We start from the raw sequence: 25,408 nt of genomic DNA, 5'->3' as shown, positions 1-25,408 counted from the left end.
ATAGGAATACCATACACGCCTATGGCCTATATTAACATGCAGCCAATACCTGTATTCTCCTCTCCTATTAAGTTGGCAGTTTCTTCTTCATTGGCTTTCTTAAACTTCCATAGTAAAATAGAAAAGCAGTCTTTGTACTGATGTTGGGATATTTAATCGTATTTATCTTGGTTCATTTATTCAATGTTTTCATTCTTTCATACTATATATTATTTATTTTTCTCAATCCCCTACTCTATTTTCTTAAACTACTTTCCAGTTAATAACGAGTGGCTTCATTTCCCAGCCAAAGTGAGTAAAACGAGAATACACAAGAGGTGAGGCTTGATTAGGTACTGCAGATGAGAATCCCATGTAACTGAGGTAAGGGGCTGTTTTCCTTTTCTTTAGCTGAAATCGCTCTACTAACTATTCTGCTAAGGTGGGTGTCTGATTTCAGGACCCCTTGAAGGGACAAAGGAGCTTTTAAAAAATTAAATACCTTGTTTGTTTTATCTCTCTTGAAAAGAACACTTAACAAGATGATTCTATTGTATAACTTTTAAAAACAATACTTACAAAAGCTCTGATTCTCTTGCTTCCGTTATAAATAAATGAGAGAATGGACAAACTATTGTTTGATTTGAACAGTTAGACTTGTGTGTGTAAAATTTTATAGAGTGACCCAGGTACCATGCACCTGAATACATACATGGCAATTGAATACAGAAGGGCTGGGAACGGCTCAATGGCCTGTTAACTACGGGGTATAAAGCTCTTGCCCTCGAGTTGGAGTTGCCAGGCTCATGGTCACACTGAACTAGAACTGCTCCAAAACATCCTTCCTCTCTCATAGTGGCTTCTGTACAGTAAAGGCAAAGCCCTTTACCTTAGGAATTCCTTGTCTTTCAAAAGCTACCAAAATGAATACTTCAGTGGGGGCTGCACCTCAATAGGAGATGATCTTGAGTTGTAATGAGAAAGTGGATGTTTACAAGTAGGGAGTGACTCCAGTCAGTGGTCAGGAGTCCCCTTCTCAACTTCCATCTACAAGACTACATGTCCAGCTTATCTCCAAATGAATTTGTTACCTGCTGTACAAACATCTTCATCAACATGTCCCATTCTCCCCACCTCATTCCAGGTTTACCATCAGTGGTATTCTGAAAAACTTAAGAAAAAAGAATCACTGAGTAGAAAATGAACATTTTAAGTTCCTTTTGTTTTCATTGGCAATAAGTTAACATGTAAAATCTTTTCCATTGTAACATAAGTATATATTATATATGGAATAAAATATAGGAAACTGAATTATAAGGCTATAAATGCATCAAGACTCTGGTGTCATGAAAGCACAAGAATAAAGCTGGAGATGGTCCCAGAATCCAAGATGTCCCAATAGCCTTTTACATCAGTTTCTCTATTTTTGGTATTTTGCATAATATATGGATCCTTAATTCAAATGAAAGAAAAGAGTTTCTCAGTCAGCCCCACTTCCTTTCTTTCAACTCCTACTTTTCCCTTGCTGAGGAGGTAGTAGAAATTATCTAACATCTATTTTCAGGAATAGTATGATTTTTGTCCGTGGTTTCTCTAATGAAAACAGGTTCTGGGATAAAGGAGTTGATTGGCCCCGACAGTGCTGATTGACTACAAAAGAAATGTTAGTGAGCAGCCTCTCACCTCTATAAACACTGACCAATTAGATGTCTCCATAATTCCATGTATTATGCATAGTACACTCCACAAATGTAAATGTAATGCTTGTTAAGGAAAGTGCAATTTATTGTACATTGTCCCCAAAATGTTTACTTTTATAATCGTTATGAACTTGAATTGGATTAGTAGCTTGTTTTCATGCGTGAATGGAGCCTTGTGAAATAAACAAATGCAACCCAGAAGGTAACAACAGGTGACTGTTTTTGTGAGCCAGTGATGTTTTCAATGCTTTGTGTTGCCCCTTTGGCCCCATTAAGCAGTAATAAACATTTGTTCCCAAGTCCATATCTGTCTTTTCTGTTTTCTTCTAGTTGATTTTATTCTGAATCATCGGAACCCAGTGTTTATGTAGCACTTCTTATTTGACACTGGACTCCAGTCAGCTTAGAAAGAAAAAATACGCAGGAACTTGTTCCAGGCTCTACCTGCAGGATGTCCTGTACAGCAGAACTGCCAAGGGCCCTATTTTCCTCTCTCTAGAGCAGCCTTGGGCAAACTACAGCCCACGGGCCGGATCCGGCTGTTCTATCCGGTTCTCTTGCTCTCCCCTCCACTCCTTTACTTTGAATTTATATTAGTTCACACAAACACTCCATCCATGCTTTTGTTCCGGCCCTCTGGTCCAGTTTAAGAACCCGTTGTGGCCCTCGAGTCAAAAAGTTTGCCCACCCCTGCTCTAGAGATTCCTTGGTTGCAAGTAACAGAAACTCTCAAGCTAGCTTCATAATAAGACAATTAAAAGGAAATAGGGACTTATTTTATTGTATTATAGGTACCAAAGGCCAAACGGGACCTGAAGAGGCATTGGGACAAGAGACTTATTGTTGACAGTATTACAGATGTTCCTCACCCCCTCCCTTTGCCCCCCTCCACCCTGCTCCTGCCCCACCCCAACCCTTCATCACACTATTGTCCGTGTCCATGGGCTATGCATGTAAGACTATCCCGATTTTTGTAACACCTTAGGCTACTTAGTTTTGTTGTTTTTAGACTTCATTTCACGTTTGTGAAATTCATGCATTTGCTTTCGAATTGTACTCCCGTTTGTTTGCTAGGATAAGGATCAACCTGCATCTTTCTAAAAGCTTTTTTCTTTGACTTGCTGATTCTAATCACTGCCTCGGGCGACACGTAGAGCTGAGGGACTGCGGTCTGTCGGACTTCTCAGTGGTTAGTGGTTACACTCTCAAAGGTGCTGCAGATGTTTTGAGGCTGTCAGAGGCTAAAACACCTGACAAGTGGGTTGGTTTCTTAGGGGCTTTTACTGAGAGGCGGGAGCCAGCAGAGCGGATACAGTCCCAGAATCCACACCCGGGTGAGAACTGCAGACTTGCAGAACGGTCAGTGGCGGGGGCGAGGGGGCGCGGGCCACAAACCACAGCGAAAGTAGAGTGTGGCGCCTTTTATTAGTAGCCTTAACCCTGGCGGCGCCGTCACGTGCCCAGCACAACCCCTTGGTCCCTGATGACGCAACCATGTCGCTGATGCCAGAACCCACTAAAATTCCTGTTCTCTTCAGGGTTCTCCATAGTTAACTCCTCGTTCTCTCCCGTTTTAACAACATAAATAGGCTGCCCCTTTTCCCTTTTGTGTCCACTTCTCGCAGTGGCTCACAAGTTAGCCTCAGACAAGATGGCTGCCTAGTTGCTCCGCTGTCCTAGAGGAGACGGAAGCAGCCGCCTCTCTAGTCAACTTTCGATTTGGATCTCGAAGACCGATACGTTCCTTCCGGGTTGGGGTAAGATTCCGAGTTGTGACTGCGCAGCCGGGGCAAACCAGGCTTACGTACTAACGTACAGTCGTCCTGGCGGAGAGGAAGTGGCGTTACACTACTCGCGAGAGTTCAGCGTCGCTAGAAGGCTCGGCGGGCAGAGGGGCGGAGCCAGGTTCGGCGGGGCGGGGCTGAGGGAGGAGGGCGGCGCTGGGGGCTGTGACGCCGGACTCGCGAAGGTTCCAGAGGCGCCGCGTGCGGTAGGCGGGCCGCGGTGTGGTGCAGGGTCAGGGTCGTCGCAGGGCTGCGGGCGCTGCGAGTCGCGTGGGTGCGGCGTTTCCTGTTCTTTCCCCCGCGGGTCTGCAGCTCGTGCCTTGCCTTCCCAGCCCGACCATGGCTTCAGCTGTGGAGGAGGTAAGGATCCCGCCTCATCTTCCCTCAGTCGCCCGGTCGCGGTCGCTCGCCCCCACCACCCCGTTTCCCGTGCTGACTGCTCTGCGGCCGCCCCCTGGCAGCTTCCTGCGCCGTCGGGTCCCCGCGCTTCCCCGGCCTCATCCCTGCAGCGGCCCCTGGTGCCGAGCTGCCCCTGCGGGAAAGTTGCTGATGGCCGGACGGGGGTCTTTCCCCGCGCGCGGTGCGGGTGAGCGGGGTGTGTCGGGCTTCTCGGCCTCAGGTAGTGCGGGTGGTGGAACGAGCGGCTGGTCACCTTCATGTTTGCCTCAGGCCCTTTCGGCGCCCCCTCTTGTAGCCCGGGGACGTGACGCTTCCTTAAATTAGGGCCGATCGCGAACACCGAGTGTCACTCCAGCGTGGAAGGTGGTGGGCAGGTGAGAAGTCTTTGGTCCCAGCCCTCTGATTCTCAGTCCTGTTTTCTCCGCACACGCGAGGAGCCCCGTTTTGGGGGCACGCCGTTGTGCCTCTCTGAGCCATAGCAGGCAGTACTCCTGTCAGCTGGTTATGGAGACCAAGGAACAGTTCTGTTTGAACGGTGCTTGGCGGGTAGCCATCTGCTGTGTGGGAAGGTAGTTGTCACTACTAGTGGGGACCAGCCTTGTTCTCTCCTACGTTCTGTGAACTCTGCACCGAAGCGGCCTAACTCTTTGGGAGACTTAGTTTGGCAATTACCAACTGGGACTAATAATATTTGGGTTGCTCTTTTCCAGGCCTAATTAGAATGTCAGTATCACAGTGAAGTGTTGGGTGTCTAGATTTGTTTCCTGGAAATCTTTTCCTCAATAGGAACAGGTCTGGGGAATCTCAGATTTGACTTTTTAAGTCTCATACTCCGGTTTTAATGAAGAAAAAGTGTGTATTTAAGTATTATTCTGGATAACTTGCCACAAGTTTACGTTATGGGTGAAAGATAGGCCTTGGGGTACTGTGTGCCCTGAGGAAATAATCTCTGAAGTGACTTTACAGTCATAACATAAGGATAGCTCAGTATTCATCCTCTTCGAAGTAAGGGACTAGCTTTTTTGGGGAGGGGGGGAGGGAGAGACAGAGAGAGAGGAAGGGAGAGAAACAGCAATTTGTTGTTCCCCTGACTTATGCATTCATTGGTTGATACCTGTATGTGCCCTGACCTGGGATCTAAATGGAAACCTTGGTTATCAGGATGATGCTCTAACGGTTGAGCATCATCCTGATAGGGGCTTAATCACAAGGAACAACAACACCCTGTAATTACTGGAATTGAGAGTCTAACCAACTGAGCTACCTGGCCAGGGCTCTTAAAAAAATAATAATAAAATAAATTATTGATTGATTTTTAGGGAGGGAGAGAGAAACATCAATTTGTTGTTCCACTTTTATGCATTCATTGGTTAATTCTTGTGTGTGCCCTGACCCGGGATGGAACTTGAAACCTTGGCACATCTGACAATGCTCTAAACCAACTGAGCTACCCTGCCAGGACCAAGGGGCTTTCTCAGTTGAGGTAAACATTCAGGGATGTTTGGGGAGGGTGTCTTTTCTGAGATAAAATGCACTGTTTTTAACCAATTTAAAGCATACAATTCAGTTCATTTTAGTGTATTCACAGTGTTGTGAAACCATCACTGTCAATTCCAGAACATTTTCATCACACCCCAAAAGAAACCTACTAGGGGTTCATTATAAAGTCACTCCCCATTCTTCCTCCGCCAGCAACCACCAATCCAGTTCTGTCTTTATGGATTTGCCTGTTCTGGGCATTGCATATAAATAGAAGCTTACAGTATGTGGCCTTTTGCTTTTTGGTTCCTTTTCACTTAGCATAATGTTTTCAAGTTCATCCGTGGTGGAGCTTGTATTCCTTTTTATGACTTAATAATATTCTATTATATGGACACACCACATTTTGTTTATCAGTTAATCAATTGATGGACATTTGAATTATTCCTACTTTTTGATTGTTAGGAACAATGCTGCTTTGAATACCTGTGAACAACTTTTTATGCGGACATAGGTTTTCAGTTTTCTTAAGTGTATACCTAAGAGTGGAATTGCAGCATCATATGGTAACTAACTCTGAGAAATTGCCAAACTCTTTCCCAAAGTGGCTGTACCATTTTACATTCCCACAAGCAAAGTCTGAAGATTCCCTTGTTATTTCCTGGGTGTTTTTGTTGTTGACATTAGCCATCTTGGTGGGTATGAAGTGGTATTTCCTTGTGGTTCTGATGTGCATTTCCTTAATGACTAAAGAATGAAGCTGAGCATCTTCTCATGTGCTTAGTGGTTTTGCCATTTGTATATTTTTTGAGAAATGTCTCTTTAGTCCTTTCCTCATTTTGAGGCACTTTGATTTGAATGCCTTATAGTGTAGAATTTGGAACTAGATTAGAAGGTAAATTTGAATGTGTTTATGGGTGGGTATAAAAGGGATATGTGATTTTTGCGTAAGGAAAACAAATGAATGCCAAGGTAAATTAGATGTGTGCAGGAAAGGCTTTTACTGGTTTCAGGACTGCACGGAACAGAACAATTGAGGAATACCATAATGGCCTGCTTGAAGTTGTTTCAGACTTACAGTGGATGTACCTCACGTGTAGTTTGTAGCGCGTGAGAGCCAAAACTGGCTATAAAGGGCCTGGGAATCTGTTAATTCTCAGAGTTCTTTTCAGGATCTGCTCAAGAAAGGATTCCTATTCTAAACAAGAAGTAAAACCTCTTGTTTGGTACATTTTTTAAACAAAATTCTTACTCTAGGAACATAAACTAATTTTAATTTCAACATTTTTATCATATTGGTATTAGAATCATATGGAAAATTTAAACCATTATAATAAAAAAGATTGCTTTGATTTGAACTAAAACATCTTGGTGTTATGCTCCCAAGATGAGCTTGCAATTTTTTTGTCTTAGTAACATGAGTTTGGGGGTCATGAGCATGGACAGGGGACGGCACAGCTGGACTTTTTATACCATTATCAGTTACAGATGATGAAGCAAGGGCATCTGAGTTAAATGAAATAATAAAAGAGTTGGATAAAAGAAAGCATTCATTTTTCTGTCACTGCATTTTTATAAGACTTGAGAAACATTAGGACTCCTAAACTCTACTTCAGATATTATACTGAGTTATTTAAAGATGTTTATATTGAGCTTTTTATATGTTCTCAGGATATAATGTAAATATCCTCCTATCAAATTGCTAGTATCAGCCAGAATGTAAAATTATTTTAAGGAAAACAAATTCCTTATTTGTAATGTGTAGGAGGATAACTGGGAAAATATTTTTTAAGCCCATTAATTTTCTAACAATGTCTTAACTCTCAAACTTAAAAAACTGTTGGCTCTACCTCTAGAAAGTAGAAGTAGACTTCAGTAGGCGAGGTACTGGCATGAGGAAAGAACAGCAGGTGGCTTTTATAATGATCAGGAGTATGTTGGATTGTTTGCTCAGGCTTTTTCTCTCTTTTGTGCAACCGAGTCCCAGACTTTCAATCATAAGTATAAGCCTGGAGCTTCAGAACAAACTTTTTCTTAAAAGCAGAGATATATTTTCTTTATCTTTTGTCTTAAAAATTCAAACTTTTTTATGTGTAGTATTTAGGTATTTGGTGAAGGAATATCAGTGAAGAACAATTCCTGATAGAGTTAGATGACCTCAGTGAAGTTACTGGAGCATTTCACCACTCATCATGTATTCCCTCATCCTTTTACTTTAATATTTTTTAAATTCCAAATTTCAAATTCCTGATGACTAGGACTGCATGTAATAAGGGAATCTATGAACTCATTTTCTTTAAAAAAAAATGATTTCTTCATCTCAATTTAAATCACAGAAGTATCTTGTAAATATAATGTTCTACAACAGCCCTAGCCTGTTTGGTCAGGGAATGGAGCGTAGGCCTGTGGACTGAAGGGTCCTGGTTTGGTTCCCGTCAGGGGCACATGCCTGGGTTGTGGACTTGATCTCCAGTGGGGGGCGTGCAGGAGGCAGCCGATCAATTAATCTTTCTCATCATCGATGTTTCTGTCTCTCTCTTCCTCTCTGAAATCAATAAAAATATATTTTAAGAAAATGTTCAACAAAGGCAGATAACAGTTTACCACACTGGAAAATTAAGGCTTGATTACCTATTGTTATTGCAAGATTGTTAAGTTTTCATTTTTTATTTAAAATAGGCTGGAGGAAAGAATTCAAGTTACTACCCAACCTGAGAAAATTTAAATGAACCTCCTTAATTCTTAGCTCTTATTTCAGTAAACTGAAATGACCAATCGGCATAATGTCAAGCTTTTATCTTACCATAGCTAACTTATCTTTTACTTTAACACAGCTACAGAAAGATCTTGAAGAGGTGAAGGTGCTGCTGGAAAAGGCCACTAGAAAGAGAGTACGTGATGCTCTTATAGCTGAAAAATCCAAGATTGAGACCGAAGTCAAGAACAAGACGCAGCAGAAATCACCAAGGAAAGCAGAACTTCTTGACAATGAAAAACCAGCTGCAGTGGTTGCTCCCATTACAACGGGATATACAGTGAAAATCAGTAATTATGGTATGACGCGCTCCCCTACATCCAGCTCTTTTTGTCTGTGAGCAACTGATCCTCAGTAGTGACCAACTAACATAACAAACTTAATTTTAAAAATAGTTTTGAGTGTTTGTTTTGGTGGTTTGAATACATCACTTATTTAATAAGATGCTTTTTAAGAGATGAAAAAGGATAGGTTAAGGATACATTCTAGAAGCTATTATCAGAGCAAGCTGATTTAGTACAGTGATGAATAGCAACAAGAAAGAACCTACTTGGTATATATGGAACAGAGCTTTTTGTTTTGATTTTCATCCTGTTTTGCATTTCATTTTGCCAAACAACCACCAATACTAATTGAGGAAAGAAATCTAGTTAAATTTAAGAAACATTCTTGAGCACCTATGTGCCACTGTTGTGTTTGGACTTGTGGACATGTTATTGGTGGGGGGCACTCCTTGTCTCTACTGGTTGTTGTTGGGAGTAGGCTTGCGATGTCCTGAGAAAAAGAATTTTCTAATACTCGCACTGGAGGGTAAGATACTGTAGAAAGCTTTATTTCTGTGGAATTATATACCCCTGCATTTCCAAGGTCCCATTTCTCTTTGTCCTGCCATGGCAGTGTAGCTGTGGCTTCAGCAGAGCTTGGATCAAAGCTGTTGCCTAGAGTTTTCGTTTCTTGTTGGAGCAGTGTCCAGTCCAGCATTGAGCTAGGTTGGCTTGTGTTTCTAGTTGCAGTCCATCAGTCTGTGTGTGTGGGGTCTGCAGGGCCACGTGGCTATGGAGGGAACATGGGCGAATGCAAGAGAGCCCAATGAGCCAAGAGCACCAAGAGAGCAAGCTCCTTTGTTTGGGGGCAAGCTCCTTTGGGGGATTATGTATTCCCAAATTTTCATGAGTTTGCATAGGCCCTGCCCCCTCTAGCCAATCCATGGTTCCCCTGGTTAGATCAGCAGGCAAGTACCTTCCCTAAGTCACCCCAACTTTTCTGCACATCTCCCCTTTGTTAGACCCCTGCCTCCAGTGTTTTGCAGGGAATGGGCCAGTAGTTCGTTGGGGAATGTGAAAGTGCAGCTTCCTGGTGAAACTGTCCCAAAATGACCATGCTAATAATGTCTGGCCTTCCTTTTGTTCCTTTCTTATTAATTAGTAGCCCTGCATGAGTAGCTTGCTGCTGCTTTCCTCAGCTGGCTACCCGCCCACCGCTGCTGGTAGCTCTCTGCTGCTGGTAGCTCGCTGCCCCGCCTTCCTGGAGCTTCCTCCGCGCCCCCCCCCCCCCCCACAATAGTTTGCTGCCCTGCCCCCTCCTGTAGCTCTCTGCCTGCCACTTGCTTGCTGCCCTGCCCTGTCCTGTAGCTCTCCGATCCCGCTTATAGTTTGCTGCCCCACCCTCCTGCAGATCCTTGATCAGGTCGTTAGGAGGTTGGTTGTTAAGCCTCAGGGCATAATGGATAATTAGCATATTCCTCTCTTATTATATAGGAAAACTAGCTAATTACAGTGGTATTAGATGCACAACAGTGACGAAGACCCAGACCTTGCTTATGGTGCTTGGGACATAGATAAAACGAATACCACAAAAATCTAACAATACCATTTGTCCTCAGTAGACCGTGACTTTTTTTGTTTTGTAAGCAGTACAACTTAAATCTGAGTGGTGAATTATTATGAAGGCAGGGACAACCTTGTGTTTCTTTTTGCTTATAAGATAAGCACATAGTAAGTACTTAATAAATTTATAAATTATGGGAATGCAGCTAATGAAATGATTCTATTTGTAGAAGAGACATTTGAGTTTGAAGGGTGCTCGTGCAGGAGGCAGCCAATCGATGTGTTTCTCTCACATCAATATTTCTTTCTGTATTTCCCTCTCTCTTCCACTCTCTAAAAATCAATGGAAAATAAAGTATCCTCGAGTGAGGATACTTTATTTTGAGGAATAAAAAGAACATGGGCTTTGTGTTCAGTTAACATGGATTTGAATCCAAGTTCTACCACTGGCTAAATGCCTAATTTTGGGTAGATTACTTAACTGCTTTGAAGCTCTTCTCCATCTAGAAAAATATTTATATTTTAATTTTTTTCATGTTTCTATTACTAGATTTCCATTTTACTTAGTTTTATTATAGGCCATATGCACTTACTGTTTTAGAGGTAGTGTCAGACTTCACTCATGTCTTTTTTGTTATTTTTGTTACTAGGATGGGATCAGTCAGATAAGTTTGTGAAAATCTATATTACCTTAACTGGAGTCCAGCAAGTCCCCATGGAGAATGTGCAGGTGCACTTCACAGAGAGGTGAGTTCCCATTATGGGGAAGACAGTGAGCTGTAAGTCAGCGATTACTTAGTTATGGCCTCTTTATTTTGTACAGTATCTAAAATTCTGCTTAAATTTAGAATTAATTGTCCTACACACCTGCTTTGAAGGGGTGAATCTTCTCTGGGATGGCCAGATGTTCATCTGTGGCTTATTTCCACAAGAACTAGACAGCACCTTTCATAGAACCAGAAAGATAATGTGTTGTTATTATGTTGTAGGTCATTTGATCTTTTGGTAAAGAATCTAAATGGGAAGAATTACTCCATGATTGTGAACAATCTCTTGAAACCCATCTCTGTGGAAGGTAGTTCAAAAAAAGTAAGTCTGCTTACTGTCACATTGTGAAATCTCATTAAATTGTACCTGGCCAATTTAGAATTGAGATGAAGTAGAATTAATTAATCCTGTATAACAGAAATTAGCAAACTACAGCATGTTGCTTATTTTGTAAGTACAGTTTTGTTTGAACATAGCCACACTTGTTTGGTATTGTATGTGTGACTGCTTTTGTGCTATGACGGCAGAATTAAGTAGCTACAGCAGATCATGTGGCCCACAAAGCCTAAAACATTTACTCTCTGGCCCTTTACAGAAGAATTTTGCCAATCCCTGCTCCAGAAAAAAAACAGATTATTATAGGAACTAGAGGCCTATAGGAACAATGCACAAATTTTGTGCATTGGTAGGGTCCCTAGGCCTGTTCAGTGATCAGGGCCGATCTGTGGGGCAACCAGCGGGACGATCAGGGGTGGGGCTTCCGCTGGCACCCACCTTGGCCAGCCTGGCACCACCTGCTCACCAGCCGGCCCCGCCCTCCTATTACCCTGCCACGGCCACCAGTCGCTTCCCTCTGTGGGGCAACCAGCGGGGCAATTGGGAGGGTCCCCACTGGCACCCACCTTGGCGGGCCTGGGGCCTGCTGGCTGGGTGCAGCTCCTGTGTTGAGCATCTGCCCTCAGGTGGTCAGTGCATGTCATAGCAACCGGTCATTCCACCGTTCGGTCGATTTGCATATTAGGCTTTTATTATATAGGATATTGCATTAAATTCTGGAGAGGACTGTGCTTTTAAAATGGTTTAAGAGTGGGACTTGAGTCTTAATGCCAGTCTTGCCACTTATTGGTTGTGACCTTTTGTGGCAGGTCACTTAATAACTTCCTGTCCCAGTTTCCTCAATTGTACTATAGCAGTGGTTGGCAAACTGCGGCTCGCGAGCCACATGCGGTTCGCGAGCCACATGCGGTTCGCGAGCCGCAGTTTGCCGCTCTGTTGACTAATGAGTTTGCCGACCATTGGGATAGGGCCTTAATCACAAGGAACAACAACAGCCTGTAATTACTGGAATCAAGAGTCTAGGTCAGGCCCTAGCTGGTTTGGCTCAGTGGATAGAGCATCGGCCTGGGGACTAAAAGGCCCCAAGTTCGATTCCAGTCAAGGGCATGTACCTGGGTTGCGGGCACATCCCCAGTAAGAGGTGTGCAGGCGGCAGCTGATCAATGTTTCTCTCTCATCGATGTTTCTAACTCTCTATCCCTCTCCCTTCCTCTCTGTAAAAAAGCAATAAAATATATTTTTTAAAAAAGTCTAGGTCAGTGGTTGGCAAATTCATTAGTCAACAGAGTGGCAAACCGCCGCTCACGAGCCACAGTTTGCCGACCACTGTACTATAGGAATAATTTATTTCACAAAGCTGAAATTATATATGAAGTGAAATATATGTAAAGTGTTTAATAGTAGCTATTATTAGAAGCTTTATATGGTTTTGATACATAAAAGGACTTAAATGCTTAGTCTCGTTGGAGTTAGAAGCTATAAAAATAAACTGTCTTGTCCAGCCAGTCTTGCTCAGTGGTTGAGTATCAACCTATGTACCAGGAGATCACGGTTTGATTCCTGGTCAGGGCACATGCCGTGGCTGCGGGCTTGATCCCCAGTGTGGGGCGTGCCGGAGGCAGTTGATCAGTGATTCCTTTCTTATCATTGATGTTTCCATCTCTCTCTCCCTTCCTCGCAATTAAATATGTATTTTAAAAAATAAACTATCTTTTCAAAAACTGTTATTCACACTTTTCACTAATTCAGATAATCCCTCTATTCTACCTGATTTAAATAAATGAGGTTTAATGCATCTAGTATATAGATGTATCATTCTACCATCTATACAAAGAATTATGTAGCAGCTTAAAGGTAATACTGGAATATAATTTATTGATTAGCTTGTGTCTCACTGCTCACTTTTCATCAGCTAATTCCATAGTTGAAGGACACTCAAAAGACTCCTGTCCTAGGAGTTACATGGATCATTGTTGAAAGAGTTGTATACTCTCACTCGTCCTGTTTTCTTATTACCTTCCAGACTCAGCGATATTGCCTTATATGATTAGATTTTCTGCCTGTCTCTAACCCCTCTTACTATGTTACTCCACGCTTCACCAAAATCCAGCCACTCCTTTTTTCTTTTTATTCAAACACACCAAAATCATCCCATCTTGGAGCACTTATTCTTGCTGTGCCAATTGCCTGGAAGACTCTTTCTCCTGGATCTTGGAGAGCGCTTCCTGATGAAGGTCCTTCCCCAGCTCCCATTAACACCCTCTTTGTCTTGAGAGCACTTAGTATTTGACGGACCTTTAATTTTCCCTTTCTCTTCCATGATTATTCAGACTCTGGCCTCTATTCATAAAGGTATTACTAGTTCCTAAAACAGGTCCTACATATTAAAGTAATGATTAGTGAATAAATAATTGTCTTCTAAACATTCATGCTTATCTCCGTGTATTCTAGGTCAAGACAGATACAGTCATTATCTTATGTAGAAAGAAAGCGGAAAACACACGGTGGGACTACCTGACTCAGGTTGAAAAAGAGTGCAAAGAGAAAGAGTGAGTTTACTTTCACTTTCTTAATAATAAAGTATTTTTTGCTGGGATTATAGATTTTTAATAGTTTGCCTTTATAGAGTTGTATAACCTGTGATTTGACCATTTACCTCTCAGTGTCTACTAACTAACCCAATTATCTTAACATATGCTCCAACTATCAGGACCTACGGGAAGTGTCCAGCATGTTGCATTTGGTTGGCTCTTTTGTGCTGGTTCTTAACCCTGGACCAATAGTGCTTCTCTAGATACAGTGCCCATTCCCAGGGATTTCATTTTAGTAGTTCCAGAGAAACCCAGATGCCCTGTGTTTTTGAGTTCCATAGAAGTTTCTAATAATATAGTTATGGAGTTTCATTGTCACTGATGTAGAGTAGAAAAGATAGAATATTTTTATCCTACTTTAATGCTATTCTAAAAAATGTTTATTCAAGGACACTTCCATTGTAGGTCACACATTCCTCTCTATTGGTAATGTACTACATGGAGTCAGTTAGCCATCCACCTTTGTCTCACTCTAATAGCCAGCATGCATATGGTATGTGGTTTACTAGAGTTGGGCACTCTCTGTGGAACTGATTTTTAAATCTAGAGTGAATTACATGAGTACAGAACCCTGTCTTACTGTTTATCTCCAGTGTCCAGTATATAACCTGGCACTTAATAAAAGAGGTGAGTAAAGAATTAAATATGAAGTTAATTGGCCTAGGTTGAACATTGATTGCACAAAGGGTATTGCCTACTTTAAGGACTGTTGTTTTTACTGCCGGGCACAGGCCCATACCCATATATCTCAGGCTTAAGAGGAGGGCTTTTCTAATTAAAAAATACGAAATTCAGTATGTGTCCATATGTAATGTATGTTTGTGTTTTTCTCTCAAAATATTTTTTTCAAATAATATGAGGAAACATGCTTTTAAAAAAATTAAGACAGTTCAGAAAAGTAAATGCTTATTTACTTACTTCTTCTGCTAAAAATTAACTAAAATCCCACTGTCCCAAGAAAACCCCTAGCCATTTTGATGACCCCTCTTTGCTACAACCAGAAACATAATGTATGGGTGTATATTGTTTTAATTAAGATGAATTTGTTATGTGCTGTATTAATTGTGAATATCTTTAGATACTCAATATCTTCCCCTTACCTCCACTCCTCCACTTGCTATAAATGTTAACCTGATTTGTATCTTCCCATACTTAGTAATCAATCATGCATATAAAATCTGTCAGTAAATGGGATCATTTGTGTATACACACACATAATTTTTAGATGTGTATATACATATTTCTTAATTATTACTTTTTCTTTTTAACAGAAAGCCCTCCTATGACACTGAAACAGATCCTAGTGAGGGACTGATGAATGTTCTAAAGAAAATTTATGAAGATGGAGATGATGATATGAAGCGAACCATTAATAAAGCCTGGGTACAATCAAGAGAGAAGCAAGCCAAAGGAGAGACAGAATTTTGAGACTTTAAAGTTCTTTCGGGAATTGTGATGTGGAAATAGTGATGTTTCCAATAAGGACATGTTGGTGAGCTGCAGATAAATTTAACAGATAATTTTACAGAGCCTTCTTCTAAGTAAAGGCAATGAATTCTCCTACTGGAGGATTTATTTAAATAAAATATGCTTATTAAACAGTTCCTCTAAAGATGGTTTCCTTAGTAAACTGGTCATTTTGTTCAAGAAAGATTAATATTTGCATTCTCACGTGAAATACAAAGAAGCAAGTCTTGCCTAATGAAAATGCCATATTGTGTGTATTTTTGTTCAGCTAAGAGGTAGGGAAAAAAATGTTACTGCTTGTTAAGTTCTTGACATCAGTTCTCACCAATGTAAGAATAAGTAAATAAAACTTGAATTTTTTAAGAAAATGCAAATTCGTATCTGTGCTTCAAGGTTGCTATAGAGACATTTCTTTCTTTTCTGTTAGTAGCTTAAGTAATACATATACCATGCATTACAATGTCCTAATGATCCAATCACAAATATTTTTTTCTGGGTTTAGATACAGTTTTGTTTTTTTTAAATATATTTTTTATTGATTTTTTACAGAGAGGAAGGGAGAGGGAGAGTTAGAAACATCGATGAGAGAGAAACATCGATCAGCTGCCTCCTGCACACCCCACTCTGGGGATGTGCCCGCAACCAAGGTACATGCCCTTGACTGGAATCGAACCTGGGACCCTTCAGTCCGCAGGCCGACGCTCTATCCACTGAGCCAAACCGGTCAGGGCAGATACAGTTTTTTATGAATAAATTGAAACTAAATCTGATTTTGAAAAGAATAGACAAATATCTTTGTATAGTACCAATTAGTAAGTTTTGCCATGGATCAGATAGCTTACAAAAAGCAATAACCATAAGCTAAAAACAGATGTAAAAATCCATCTTTTCTATTTTCAGTGAAGTTAGGTTTTTTATTCAGTGAAATATCTTTACTATCTGTTTATCCAGGAAAAGTTAGGCTTTGGGGGAGAAATTGTTTATTTTAGAGGAAATTGCTGCTAAAAACAAGAGAAAGAGCAAAAAAACCTATGATCTCCATAACTATATGTTATATTGGAGGTATTTGCCAATGCAACTGAGGAATAAGAGAAAACAAACACACAGAAGAGAAATCTAAGAGGAGATTAGCCAAGACTACTATAGTGAGAGAATTTGGTACAAGTGATAGAATAAAGTTTGTTAAGTAGCATTTAAAATTAATAAACAGCCTATATATAGGCTAATTGTTACTACTACTGAACACAATAGTAAAACTATAATTAAAGCTGTGATGTTGACACAAGAATAAACAGACCAATGGAACAGAATAGAAAAAGACCCAAGGCAGAAGTTGTATTGAGCTTCACTTTATTGCGCTTCACAGGTGTTGCATTATTTACAAATTGAAGGCAAGACCCTCCACCAGCAAAAAGATTACAACTCGCTTTATTGCGATACTCAATTTATTTCAGTGGTCTGGAACTGCACCTGCAATATCTCCAAGGTATGCCTCATGGGGCAGAGATGGGCTTTTATTGAGATAACCAAAAATAACCATATGTAAACATTGCAAATAGATGAAAGCTAATATATATGTGAAGCCATGTGAGTACTAGAAGACGTGGATAGAACTCCATTACCTAAGAGTGAGGGAAACCTATACTATGTGACTTAAAATCTAGAGGTAATAAGGCTAAATATTAGTTAATTTTAACTACATAATAAATGCTTACATAGCCAAAAAAATCCCACAATAAAAAATACATGATGTGTCAAGAAGATTCCAAAATTAAGCAATTGTTGTTCCCAGAAAAAGAAATGTAAGTGAACTTTAACATAAAAAGATGCCCACCTTGTTCAGAAGAGAAATTTAAAAACACTTTACCTTTTATTGGGAAAACCCAAAGTTGAGCATACTGATGTTGAGGGTATGGGGAAATTCATATATGGGAATGGAATCAAACGATGAGAAGGTTAAAACTTGTGTAGAAGAACAGTTGGTAATCTCTACCAGAATTACATGTGCATTTATCATCTGGCTCAGAATTCTAGGCCCTTTCCCCAAAGGCAAATGGCCAGAATTTGGAATGATATGTGCAAAAGATTGGAAACACCCAAATGTCAATTAATAGATGACTAGCTGAATAAACTATGGTACATTCACACGGGGAGTACTTACAGTCACAAAAAGAAATAAAGATTATTTCTGTACACTGGTGTATTGAATAATTACCAGCATACAGTAAGTGGAAAGGCAAAGTGCAGAATGCCGTTCATGGTGTACTAGTACTTACCTGCCTTAGTGTTAGAATGGGTGGAAATGTGAACGCACACACATACATGTATTTGCTTGTATTTCAAAAAGAAACTGGAAGAGTAAGCCCAAAGTAATAAAAATGGTAAGCAATGAGAAAGGAAGCAGTATTTCTGTGAATGTACCATTTTCTTTAGTTTTGGCTTTAGAACCATCTAAAATTGAATTTAAAAGCTAAATAAAAAATAACCCTAAAATTTTTGGGAAAAAACAACTATGCATGTCAAGTTATAAATGCATGTTACTTTCAAATGACTTTTAGAACATGGTATTTTGACTGTCCATCACTAGTGAGATAGTGAAACTAGACTGATATCATGAGGAGCTAAGATTTTTGTAAGTATAAAATCAATATAAACTATTTTTATCTTGAAAAAATACCCATTTCTTTGCAAGTCCCACCAAAAGAGCCTAAAAGCTTACAGCAATTCAGAATTCAGCAGTAATGAGCAGCACCCCAAGTACTCAGATGTGGTCTCTACACACCATTTCCTACTAACAGGACCCGGGATGCAAAAAAACTGTGTGCCCGGCTGGTGTTGCTCAGTGATTCAGCTTCAACCCATGAACCAGAAGTCATGGTTTGATTCCTGGTCAGGGCACATGCCTGTGTTGTGGGCTCAATCCCCAGTGTGGGGCATGCAGAAGGTAGCCAGTCAATGATTCTCTCTCATCATTGATGTTTCTATCCCCTTCTCCCTCTCTCTGAAATTAATAAAAACATTTTTTAAAAAACATCTGAGGCAGGAAATACAAAGGTAAGCCTGGGTTATCTTATGCTAGAAAGTGAGGGAAAATCATATATCCTGTATCAAGTCAACAGGATAAAGGACCCAATCGGAGTATAAGGGGCAGTGAAGGATTAATTTGAGACTCAACATCAGGAGTGGATTGAAATAAAATCTACAAGTTCGGGATAGTGAAAGATTCTTTGTTACCTTTGGAAGTTGCTAGAGCATCAATTCATTTACTCTGAAAATTGATAGAAAATCATGCATTTATCTGGTCTTTAGTGTAAGAAAAGTATTTTAGAATAATAAACTGTTGATAAGGGAAAGTTCCTACAGACAAATTGCAGTTAATGCAGAAAAAATGATGGCATTTAAAATATCACCATTGCAATCCTTAGTGAAGGACACATGAAGAAGCAAACAGCCCAGTGTTAGACACTCTACAGTACAAATAACCTGGCTCTTCCAACAAATGAAAGACATGGAGAAAAAGGAGACAAAGCAACCAAATTTGGATTGCACTTGGATCCTGAGCCAAACGAAAAAAGTCGGGGCGTGTCTTACCAGTGAATGCCAGAGATCAGCAAATGTGATGTTCTAGTTATAATTTGATTAACACTAGTTTCTAGTTGGGATTTGCTAGAGCATTCCAGTTTGTAAACTGTAAGATATATGAATCCAAGGTATACTGACAATTCCCTCATAACTCCAACTCCACCAAGTTCCTGACTGCTATCCACCTGCACAGTAGACTTCTTCAGGATGATACAGGCCTCTCAAACAGTGCATGGCTGAAACCTGAACTTAGAGATCTTGTTTCCCCTAAACCCATTCTTTTCCCCCAGATCTTCTATCTGGGAGTTGCCTTCTACCATCTATCTAGTTACCTTTACCAGGAACCCAGAGAGCCCTTTTACTTCTTAATTATAAGCAGTCTCTAAGTCTTGCCCAATTTTCTTAAATAATATTTAGATCTGTCCTATCATCTCCTTTGTTAATATCACTACTTCAGTTCAGGCACTTGTCTACCTGAACAATTAGGACATTGTCCTGACCCATTATCTTGTACGGAGCCCTTTCCTCTCATGGCTATCTCTACCACACAGCAGCAGAGCAAGCTGATGATGTCATTCCTTTGCTTAAAACTCGAATAACTGGTATTTAAATTCAGTCTTAACTCTTTGCCAGATATGACATTTTCCGTGGTATGGCCCTTGTTTTGCACTATATGTTTGATACACTGAAGTGACTAGTTTCACTGTTTGATGTCTCTATGCCTTTGCTTCCACTGTCCTGTCTGCAAAAATCACATCCCTGGCCTCCTGATGTAAGTGCAGGTGTCGGCTCCAGGAATACTGTCCCGACATTAAGTCGGTGCTGCCATACTGCTCTGCACGTTATCACTGGGCTGATCACACTGTTACTGCTACTTTTACTTATTTTTGCTACAGGTGAAATAAACATGAACATAGAGACTATATACTTTCAACAAAACTTTTCCTCTTTGCATAGATTTTCAGGGGCTTTGTTCTAAGGGCCCTTAGATGGAACAAGAAAACACTTAGTGGTTCTGCTGTTCATTCAGCCATCATACAAAAATTGAGCATTAGTTAATCCAGACATCAGCTCTACCTTCCTATATCCAGGGGTCCTCAAACTTTTTAAATGGGGCCAGTTCACTGTCCCTCAGACCGTTGGAGGGCCGGACTATAGTTTAAAAAAAAAAACTATGAATAAATTCCTATGCGCACTGCGGGCCTGGGACGAGTTGGCTGCTAAGCAGGACAGGCAGCGGCACCCGGCGGGCTGCATGTGGCCTGCGGGCCATAGTTTGAGGACGCCTGCATACTGTTTTTTCTAACAATGAACTAACCGAACAGTGAATTGTGCAGGTTAGGGAAGCCAGACCAGCATTACAGATCGCCTGCCATAGGTGAGCTAGCTCCACGTCAATGATTTGGATGAACTATAAGATAAATCCTGCTTTCTGAGATAATGCCCTTAAATACAGGAACCCTTTTTTGTTGTTGTTGCTAGAATATTAAATTTGAAGGAAAAGGCAAGCATACAGAGCATATTTTCCCAGAAAATATTTTTATTACTCTGCATCATCTTGGGAACACTTACATTCCATTTAGTCCAACAGGAAAGATAACTCACTGACAGAATGAAACATCTAGGTTTCTTCATTGAAAATTTAAAAGTAATTTAACTAGACATCAGGTAGACTAGACTCCTATACTGGACGCCTATTAAAACTAGGTTTTTGTCTGTTAGAAGAGTGTTGTCTTGTCAGAACTGGTTCCCTGCAAGCGCAGTAGGAGCTAAAGCAGTTTACCACATTGCTCGCTGGACCCCAGACATCTGCCCATGGTCAGCTAAGTGACGGAAGACGATCCGACTAAGCCTCCAACGCCGCTTCACACCACGTGGACGGGATGTCATAACACACCGATTTCTGATTCTAACAGGACAGCTATCCCGGGGAAGGGCAGCAATTTCTTCATCAGCCACTTCCTAAGGGAAGTCACAACTCTGTTACACAGACATGTTGAAGTCAATGCTTAGAGGAAGAAAACAATAAACTAGATTCACTAATGTGGCCAGAGTTCAGCCAAAGAACCCTGAACAGAGTAAGGGAGCCTTAACCTCAAAGTAGAAACAAACAGACCAGAAAAATCACCAGCTCGTAGTTGCTCTGATCTTTAGTGTTTGGTCTCCATTTCATTATTTCTGCTTTTATCATTGTTATTTTCTTTCTTCTGCTAATTTTGGGCATAATTTGCTCTTCTTTTTCTAGTTCCTTGGGGTATAAAGTTAGGTTATTTCCCATGCGATTTTTGAGTCATGAAAGTATGAAACTTCTGGGCTAAAGTTGAAATAGGAACAAATGTGGTTGAGATGAGGCTGGAGAGGGAGTAAGGGTAGGATCCCCCAGAGCCTTGACATCTGTGGTAAAGATTGTGACTGATAGAAAAGCACAGGTGAGCGATCAGATGAGATTTACATATTTAAAAGATCATTTGCAAGGCAGAGAGTGAGTCTGGTTAGGGCAAAAGTGGTTGAGAGGAGAAAAACAGAGATTACTACAGTCACAAGTATGACTGACCCTGTACTAGACTGTGGTGGAAGCAAAATAATTACTCCAGTGTATTAAAAGAACATAAATGAGAAAATGCACATGAAAGCCACTAAATTCACATAAATTAAGCATTAATAGTTCCTGATCTCCAAAAGCATATACATGTGTTGCTATTATGAAATACTTAGGAGAATTATATAAAACAACACAGGTCAATAAATGACAGACAGTAAGTGCTATAGGAAGAACTGGAGAAGAGAGAAATGACCAGATTGGAAGAATGAAGTTTCATAAGGCAGAAATTGAATAATAGCTGCAAATTATTTATTTATGTACCTACTATGTACACACACACACACACACACACACACACACACACACACACGATCCCCTACCTCTTCTTGTTCCCAAAAACATTTAAGGCAGTTTACACTGAGGAAATTGGGGCAAAGGGAAAATGAGACAAAGCTACGTGCGCTGAAAGCCTATAATTTGGTTAGAACTGGGACGTAAATATTGACTTGGAAGCTACTAGGCACAGGGCCACGATCAGGTCTCATAATTCAGAGAATCTCGGCACAACTATTATTGCTGCTTATACCAGACACATTTCTTCAGGGAGTCTTCATAATGTCCTCCACAACATCCTGAGCTGAGAGGGCCACTTCTTGTTACTCTCTAAATATAGGCAAGTACCTAAATGCCATTAAAGTAAGAGCCGTAATGAGTGGTCCAGCACACTCAGTTTTCTGTTCATCTGGCTTAATCTAGACAAGATTTAAAAGAATCCGTAGTAATTAATGGACTATTATTCTGCCAACTTCTACAAATGTATTTTATTTTTACTCTGAGCTTTTGATAAGTTGAGTGACCTTGAGTTTGGGTTATACCCCCGGATGCTACTCTTGAATTCAGGTATTTTATCTGTGTCACCAGGTAGGTGCAGGACTTTCTGCTTCAGGATGCCAAACAGGGTTGTCATCCTCTTATTCAAGTTAAGGAGTCTGATAAGAAAGTAAACCTAAGTGGAAGGCCACCTCAGCACACAGAGGTGGGTAAAGGAGTTCAGACAGGTAGGCTAGGCATGGCCCTGGGTGAAGAACACAGCCCCATGCATCAGCAAAGCTCAGGACACTGGAATGAGGCGGGAGGGGGTGGTCGGGGGAGGGGGAGTACGGAGGTCAAATAACCACCCAATTTCTGGTGTGGTTAGCATGCCCCAGTACTTTCGAAGCATCACCTAATGAAATGGTTAAAGGCTTAGTAGTTAGGAACTAATAATTCTCTTTAATCTGAAACTGACCAAAATCAGTTTCAAGGGTATTCATTTGTGTTGACTGAGAGCATTTGATCATATTCTCCAGAAATTATTTTGACAGTAAGTCGCAACAAACAGTATCAAAAGTGGTCTGATTTGAGTTAATGATCTTGGGTGGTCAGGGACTCATCTTAATTAGCTAACCTGAAGGTATTTTGGCAAAATGGAATTCTTCCTAAGTGAATTAATCCGTAGCCTCTCATCTGCATATTCATAGGCCATTTTCCTTCTCTTCACATCACGCAACATTCTCCAGTCTACGTAGTAGCCTCGAACTTGGCCTGAAGCTGATGAAGGAACCATCTAAAAAAGATAAAGAATAAGTGAGGGATAGTCAGACCCAGGCTCTGCCATGTCCCCTCCTGCAGTCCTTTTAGTCACTACTTATGATCAACTATTTTTTTTAAGTAATTTTAAATAGACTTCTTAATTCAGAATAAATACCTTTTATGGATGTACATTAAACCAAAATGGTGGCAATTAATACAATGCCAAAAATGTGTTGGAAGGTGAAACATTTTTCCCTTAAATTCTTTACAATCAACTTTCTCTCTACCATTTCCTAACAGGTTTCTACAGGTTGTCACAAAAAAACACATTTTAACAGCTCAATTTTTATTGAAATGTATTTTAATAAACACTGCCTTTGTAATTATTCAAAGTGTGTATATATATTTTGAGAACCCCCTATATTTATTTTTTAAAAAACTTTCATTCTTTATATAACTTCTTTTCCAATTATAAAAGTAATACACTTTTAAAACTATACACTTTAAAAATATATTGGTCTATATTATTTCTTCTGTAAATGTTTTATGTTCTTTGCCCATATTTCTATTATATTGTTCTTATTTTATACCAGTGTTTTATATATTAAGATTGCCTTTTCTGTTCTGTACACATCCTATCCTGCCCCTCTGTCTCTTCACCTCCTAAAATTCCTCTTCATCTCCTAAAACTCTTCCACTGGGCCCTCTTCCACTTACAGCCATCAAAATCTAACTCCTCAGTTTCTTCTCTTAACAACCCTTTCAGATTTTTGCTTTAGCTGAAGCTTGACTCCTGATAGCTTCCCCTGTAGCTCTTTTTTCTCCCAACGATTGGGGGAGGAAAATTAAAATTAACTTAATCTTTTAAAAAGTCTTTTAATGTGCTACTAGAAAATTTTAAATTACGTAGGTGGTTGGCATTATATTTCTATTAAGCAAGGATACTAAAGATGAACTGTCCATGTTCCTAAGACCAATGGTACCTCATGAGACCCATCATCTCTTGCCTACACAAGGGTACATACAGCTCCAGCAATTTCCTCCTCTCCATCTTTTTTTCCTCACTCTACAGGATTTCTTCCTTTACCACAAAAATACTTTTACTTCCGTCATGTTAAAAACACTCACACACAAAACACCCACTCTTAACTCATCACTCCAGCTCCTGACCCATTTTTCTGCCCCACTTTGCAGCAAAACGTCTTCAGAGACTTGTCTCTACTTCGTGTCCGCTTTCTTCCCCATTCTCTCTTGAAGGCTTTCACCCCAACAACCTCCACCATGCTAACCCCGGTAGCCAGTTCTCAGCCCTTCTTCGTTTTTTAAAATATATTTTTGATTTTAGAAAGGAAGGGAGAGAGAGAGAGAGAGAGAGAGAGAGAGAGAGAGAGAGAGAGAGAGAAACATCAATGATGAGAGAGAATCATTGATCCTACACACCCCACACTGGGGACCAAACACGCAACCCGGGCTTGTGCCCTGACCCGTGCCCTGACCGGGAATTGACCCATGACCTCCGGGTTCATAGGTCGACGCTCAGCCACTGAGCGATGCCGGCTGGATCTCAGCCCTTCTTTTTTTTTTTTTTTTTTAATATATTTTATTGATTTTTTACAGAGAGGAAGGGAGAGGGATAGAGAGCTAGAAACATCGATGAGAGAGAAACATCGATCAGCTGCCTCCTGCACACCTCCCACTGGGGATGTGCCCGCAACCAAGGTACATGCCCTTGACCGGAATCGAACCTGGGACCCTTCAGTCCGCAGGCCGACGCTCTATCCACTGAGCCAAACCGGTTTCGGCTCAGCCTTTCTTTTAATTGACCTGTCAGCTTTGAGCAGAGTTGACTACTCCCGGCTCCTTAAATTGTCTTCCCCCGCTTCCAGGTCACCCACTCCCGGCTCTCCTCCTCCCTCGCTGAGCTCCTTTCAAGTCTCCTTTGCTCGGCTCTCATCTCTTAACCACGGGGTCCCTGGGGCCTCACTCCTCGGACCCCTTCTCTGGTCCACCTGCGCTCACTCATAAATCAAGTCAAGCTGCAGCTTTCAATGCTAGTCAGTTTCATGGTGAGGGATACCGAATTTACATCAGCAGCTCGGGCCTCCTCTGAATCAAGCTGGAGGAGGGGAACCCCTGGGACGGGTCCGCGCCGAGCTCTACAGGTGGCAGAATAGTGGGGTGCCCGCGGTTTTGGGGGTTCCGGAGGAAGGGGGAAGGATGGGGATTAGGACCCGGGCCTAACCTGCCAGACGGTCCGCAGCAGTGAACCCATCTTGGAGGTCGCCATGTTGTTCGCTGCAAATTCAAACCGCTGCAACTTTATTGACACTGCCAAGTACAGAGACACCCGCAGGGTGGGGCCTGGGCCGTAGGGGGGCGTGGCCTGAGACGCGGGGGGCGTGGCCTGGGCCGCGGCGGGGTGTGGCGCGGCGGGCGGCTCTGTTACCTAACGGGATGGAGGGGTTAGTTACTGAACGTGCGTTCGGGTGGTAAGGAACGGTACTTGGGCAAATTGCAAACCTGATAACGCAGCTTTGATATCGATTGGGCAGCCGGTTGCTCCCTTTCCTCCTGCTTTACCTATTCTCTTAAGCTGCCTTCGTTCCTACCCAAGTCCTTTCCTTCAGT

At 41.2% G+C, this 25,408-nt stretch overlaps 2 protein-coding genes across 2 annotated transcripts; one reads left to right on the top strand and one right to left on the bottom strand.

Moving 5' to 3' along the window:
* The first annotated feature begins 3,568 nt into the window (after positions 1 to 3,568).
* CACYBP (calcyclin binding protein) lies at positions 3,569 to 20,068 on the top strand. Its single transcript, XM_080647397.1, has 6 exons — positions 3,569 to 3,823; positions 8,176 to 8,395; positions 10,573 to 10,669; positions 10,912 to 11,011; positions 13,478 to 13,575; positions 14,889 to 20,068. The coding sequence occupies exons 1-6, from the start codon at positions 3,803 to 3,805 to the stop codon at positions 15,043 to 15,045; spliced, it is 693 nt and encodes a 230-aa protein (XP_080503523.1). The 5' UTR covers positions 3,569 to 3,802; the 3' UTR covers positions 15,046 to 20,068.
* Positions 20,069 to 20,186: 118 nt separating this feature from the next.
* On the bottom strand, positions 20,187 to 25,093 carry MRPS14 (mitochondrial ribosomal protein S14). The gene is made up of 3 exons (XM_080647398.1): positions 25,023 to 25,093; positions 22,656 to 22,814; positions 20,187 to 20,628 (listed from the first exon to the last, which is right to left on the bottom strand). The coding sequence occupies exons 1-3, from the start codon at positions 25,065 to 25,067 to the stop codon at positions 20,446 to 20,448; spliced, it is 387 nt and encodes a 128-aa protein (XP_080503524.1). The 5' UTR covers positions 25,068 to 25,093; the 3' UTR covers positions 20,187 to 20,445.
* Positions 25,094 to 25,408: the final 315 nt, after the last annotated feature.

This window comes from Plecotus auritus, assembly GCF_963455305.1.
Source record: "Plecotus auritus genome assembly, chromosome: 12".
NCBI lineage: Eukaryota > Metazoa > Chordata > Mammalia > Chiroptera > Vespertilionidae > Plecotus > Plecotus auritus.
This window is presented reverse-complemented; position numbering and strand designations above follow the sequence as displayed.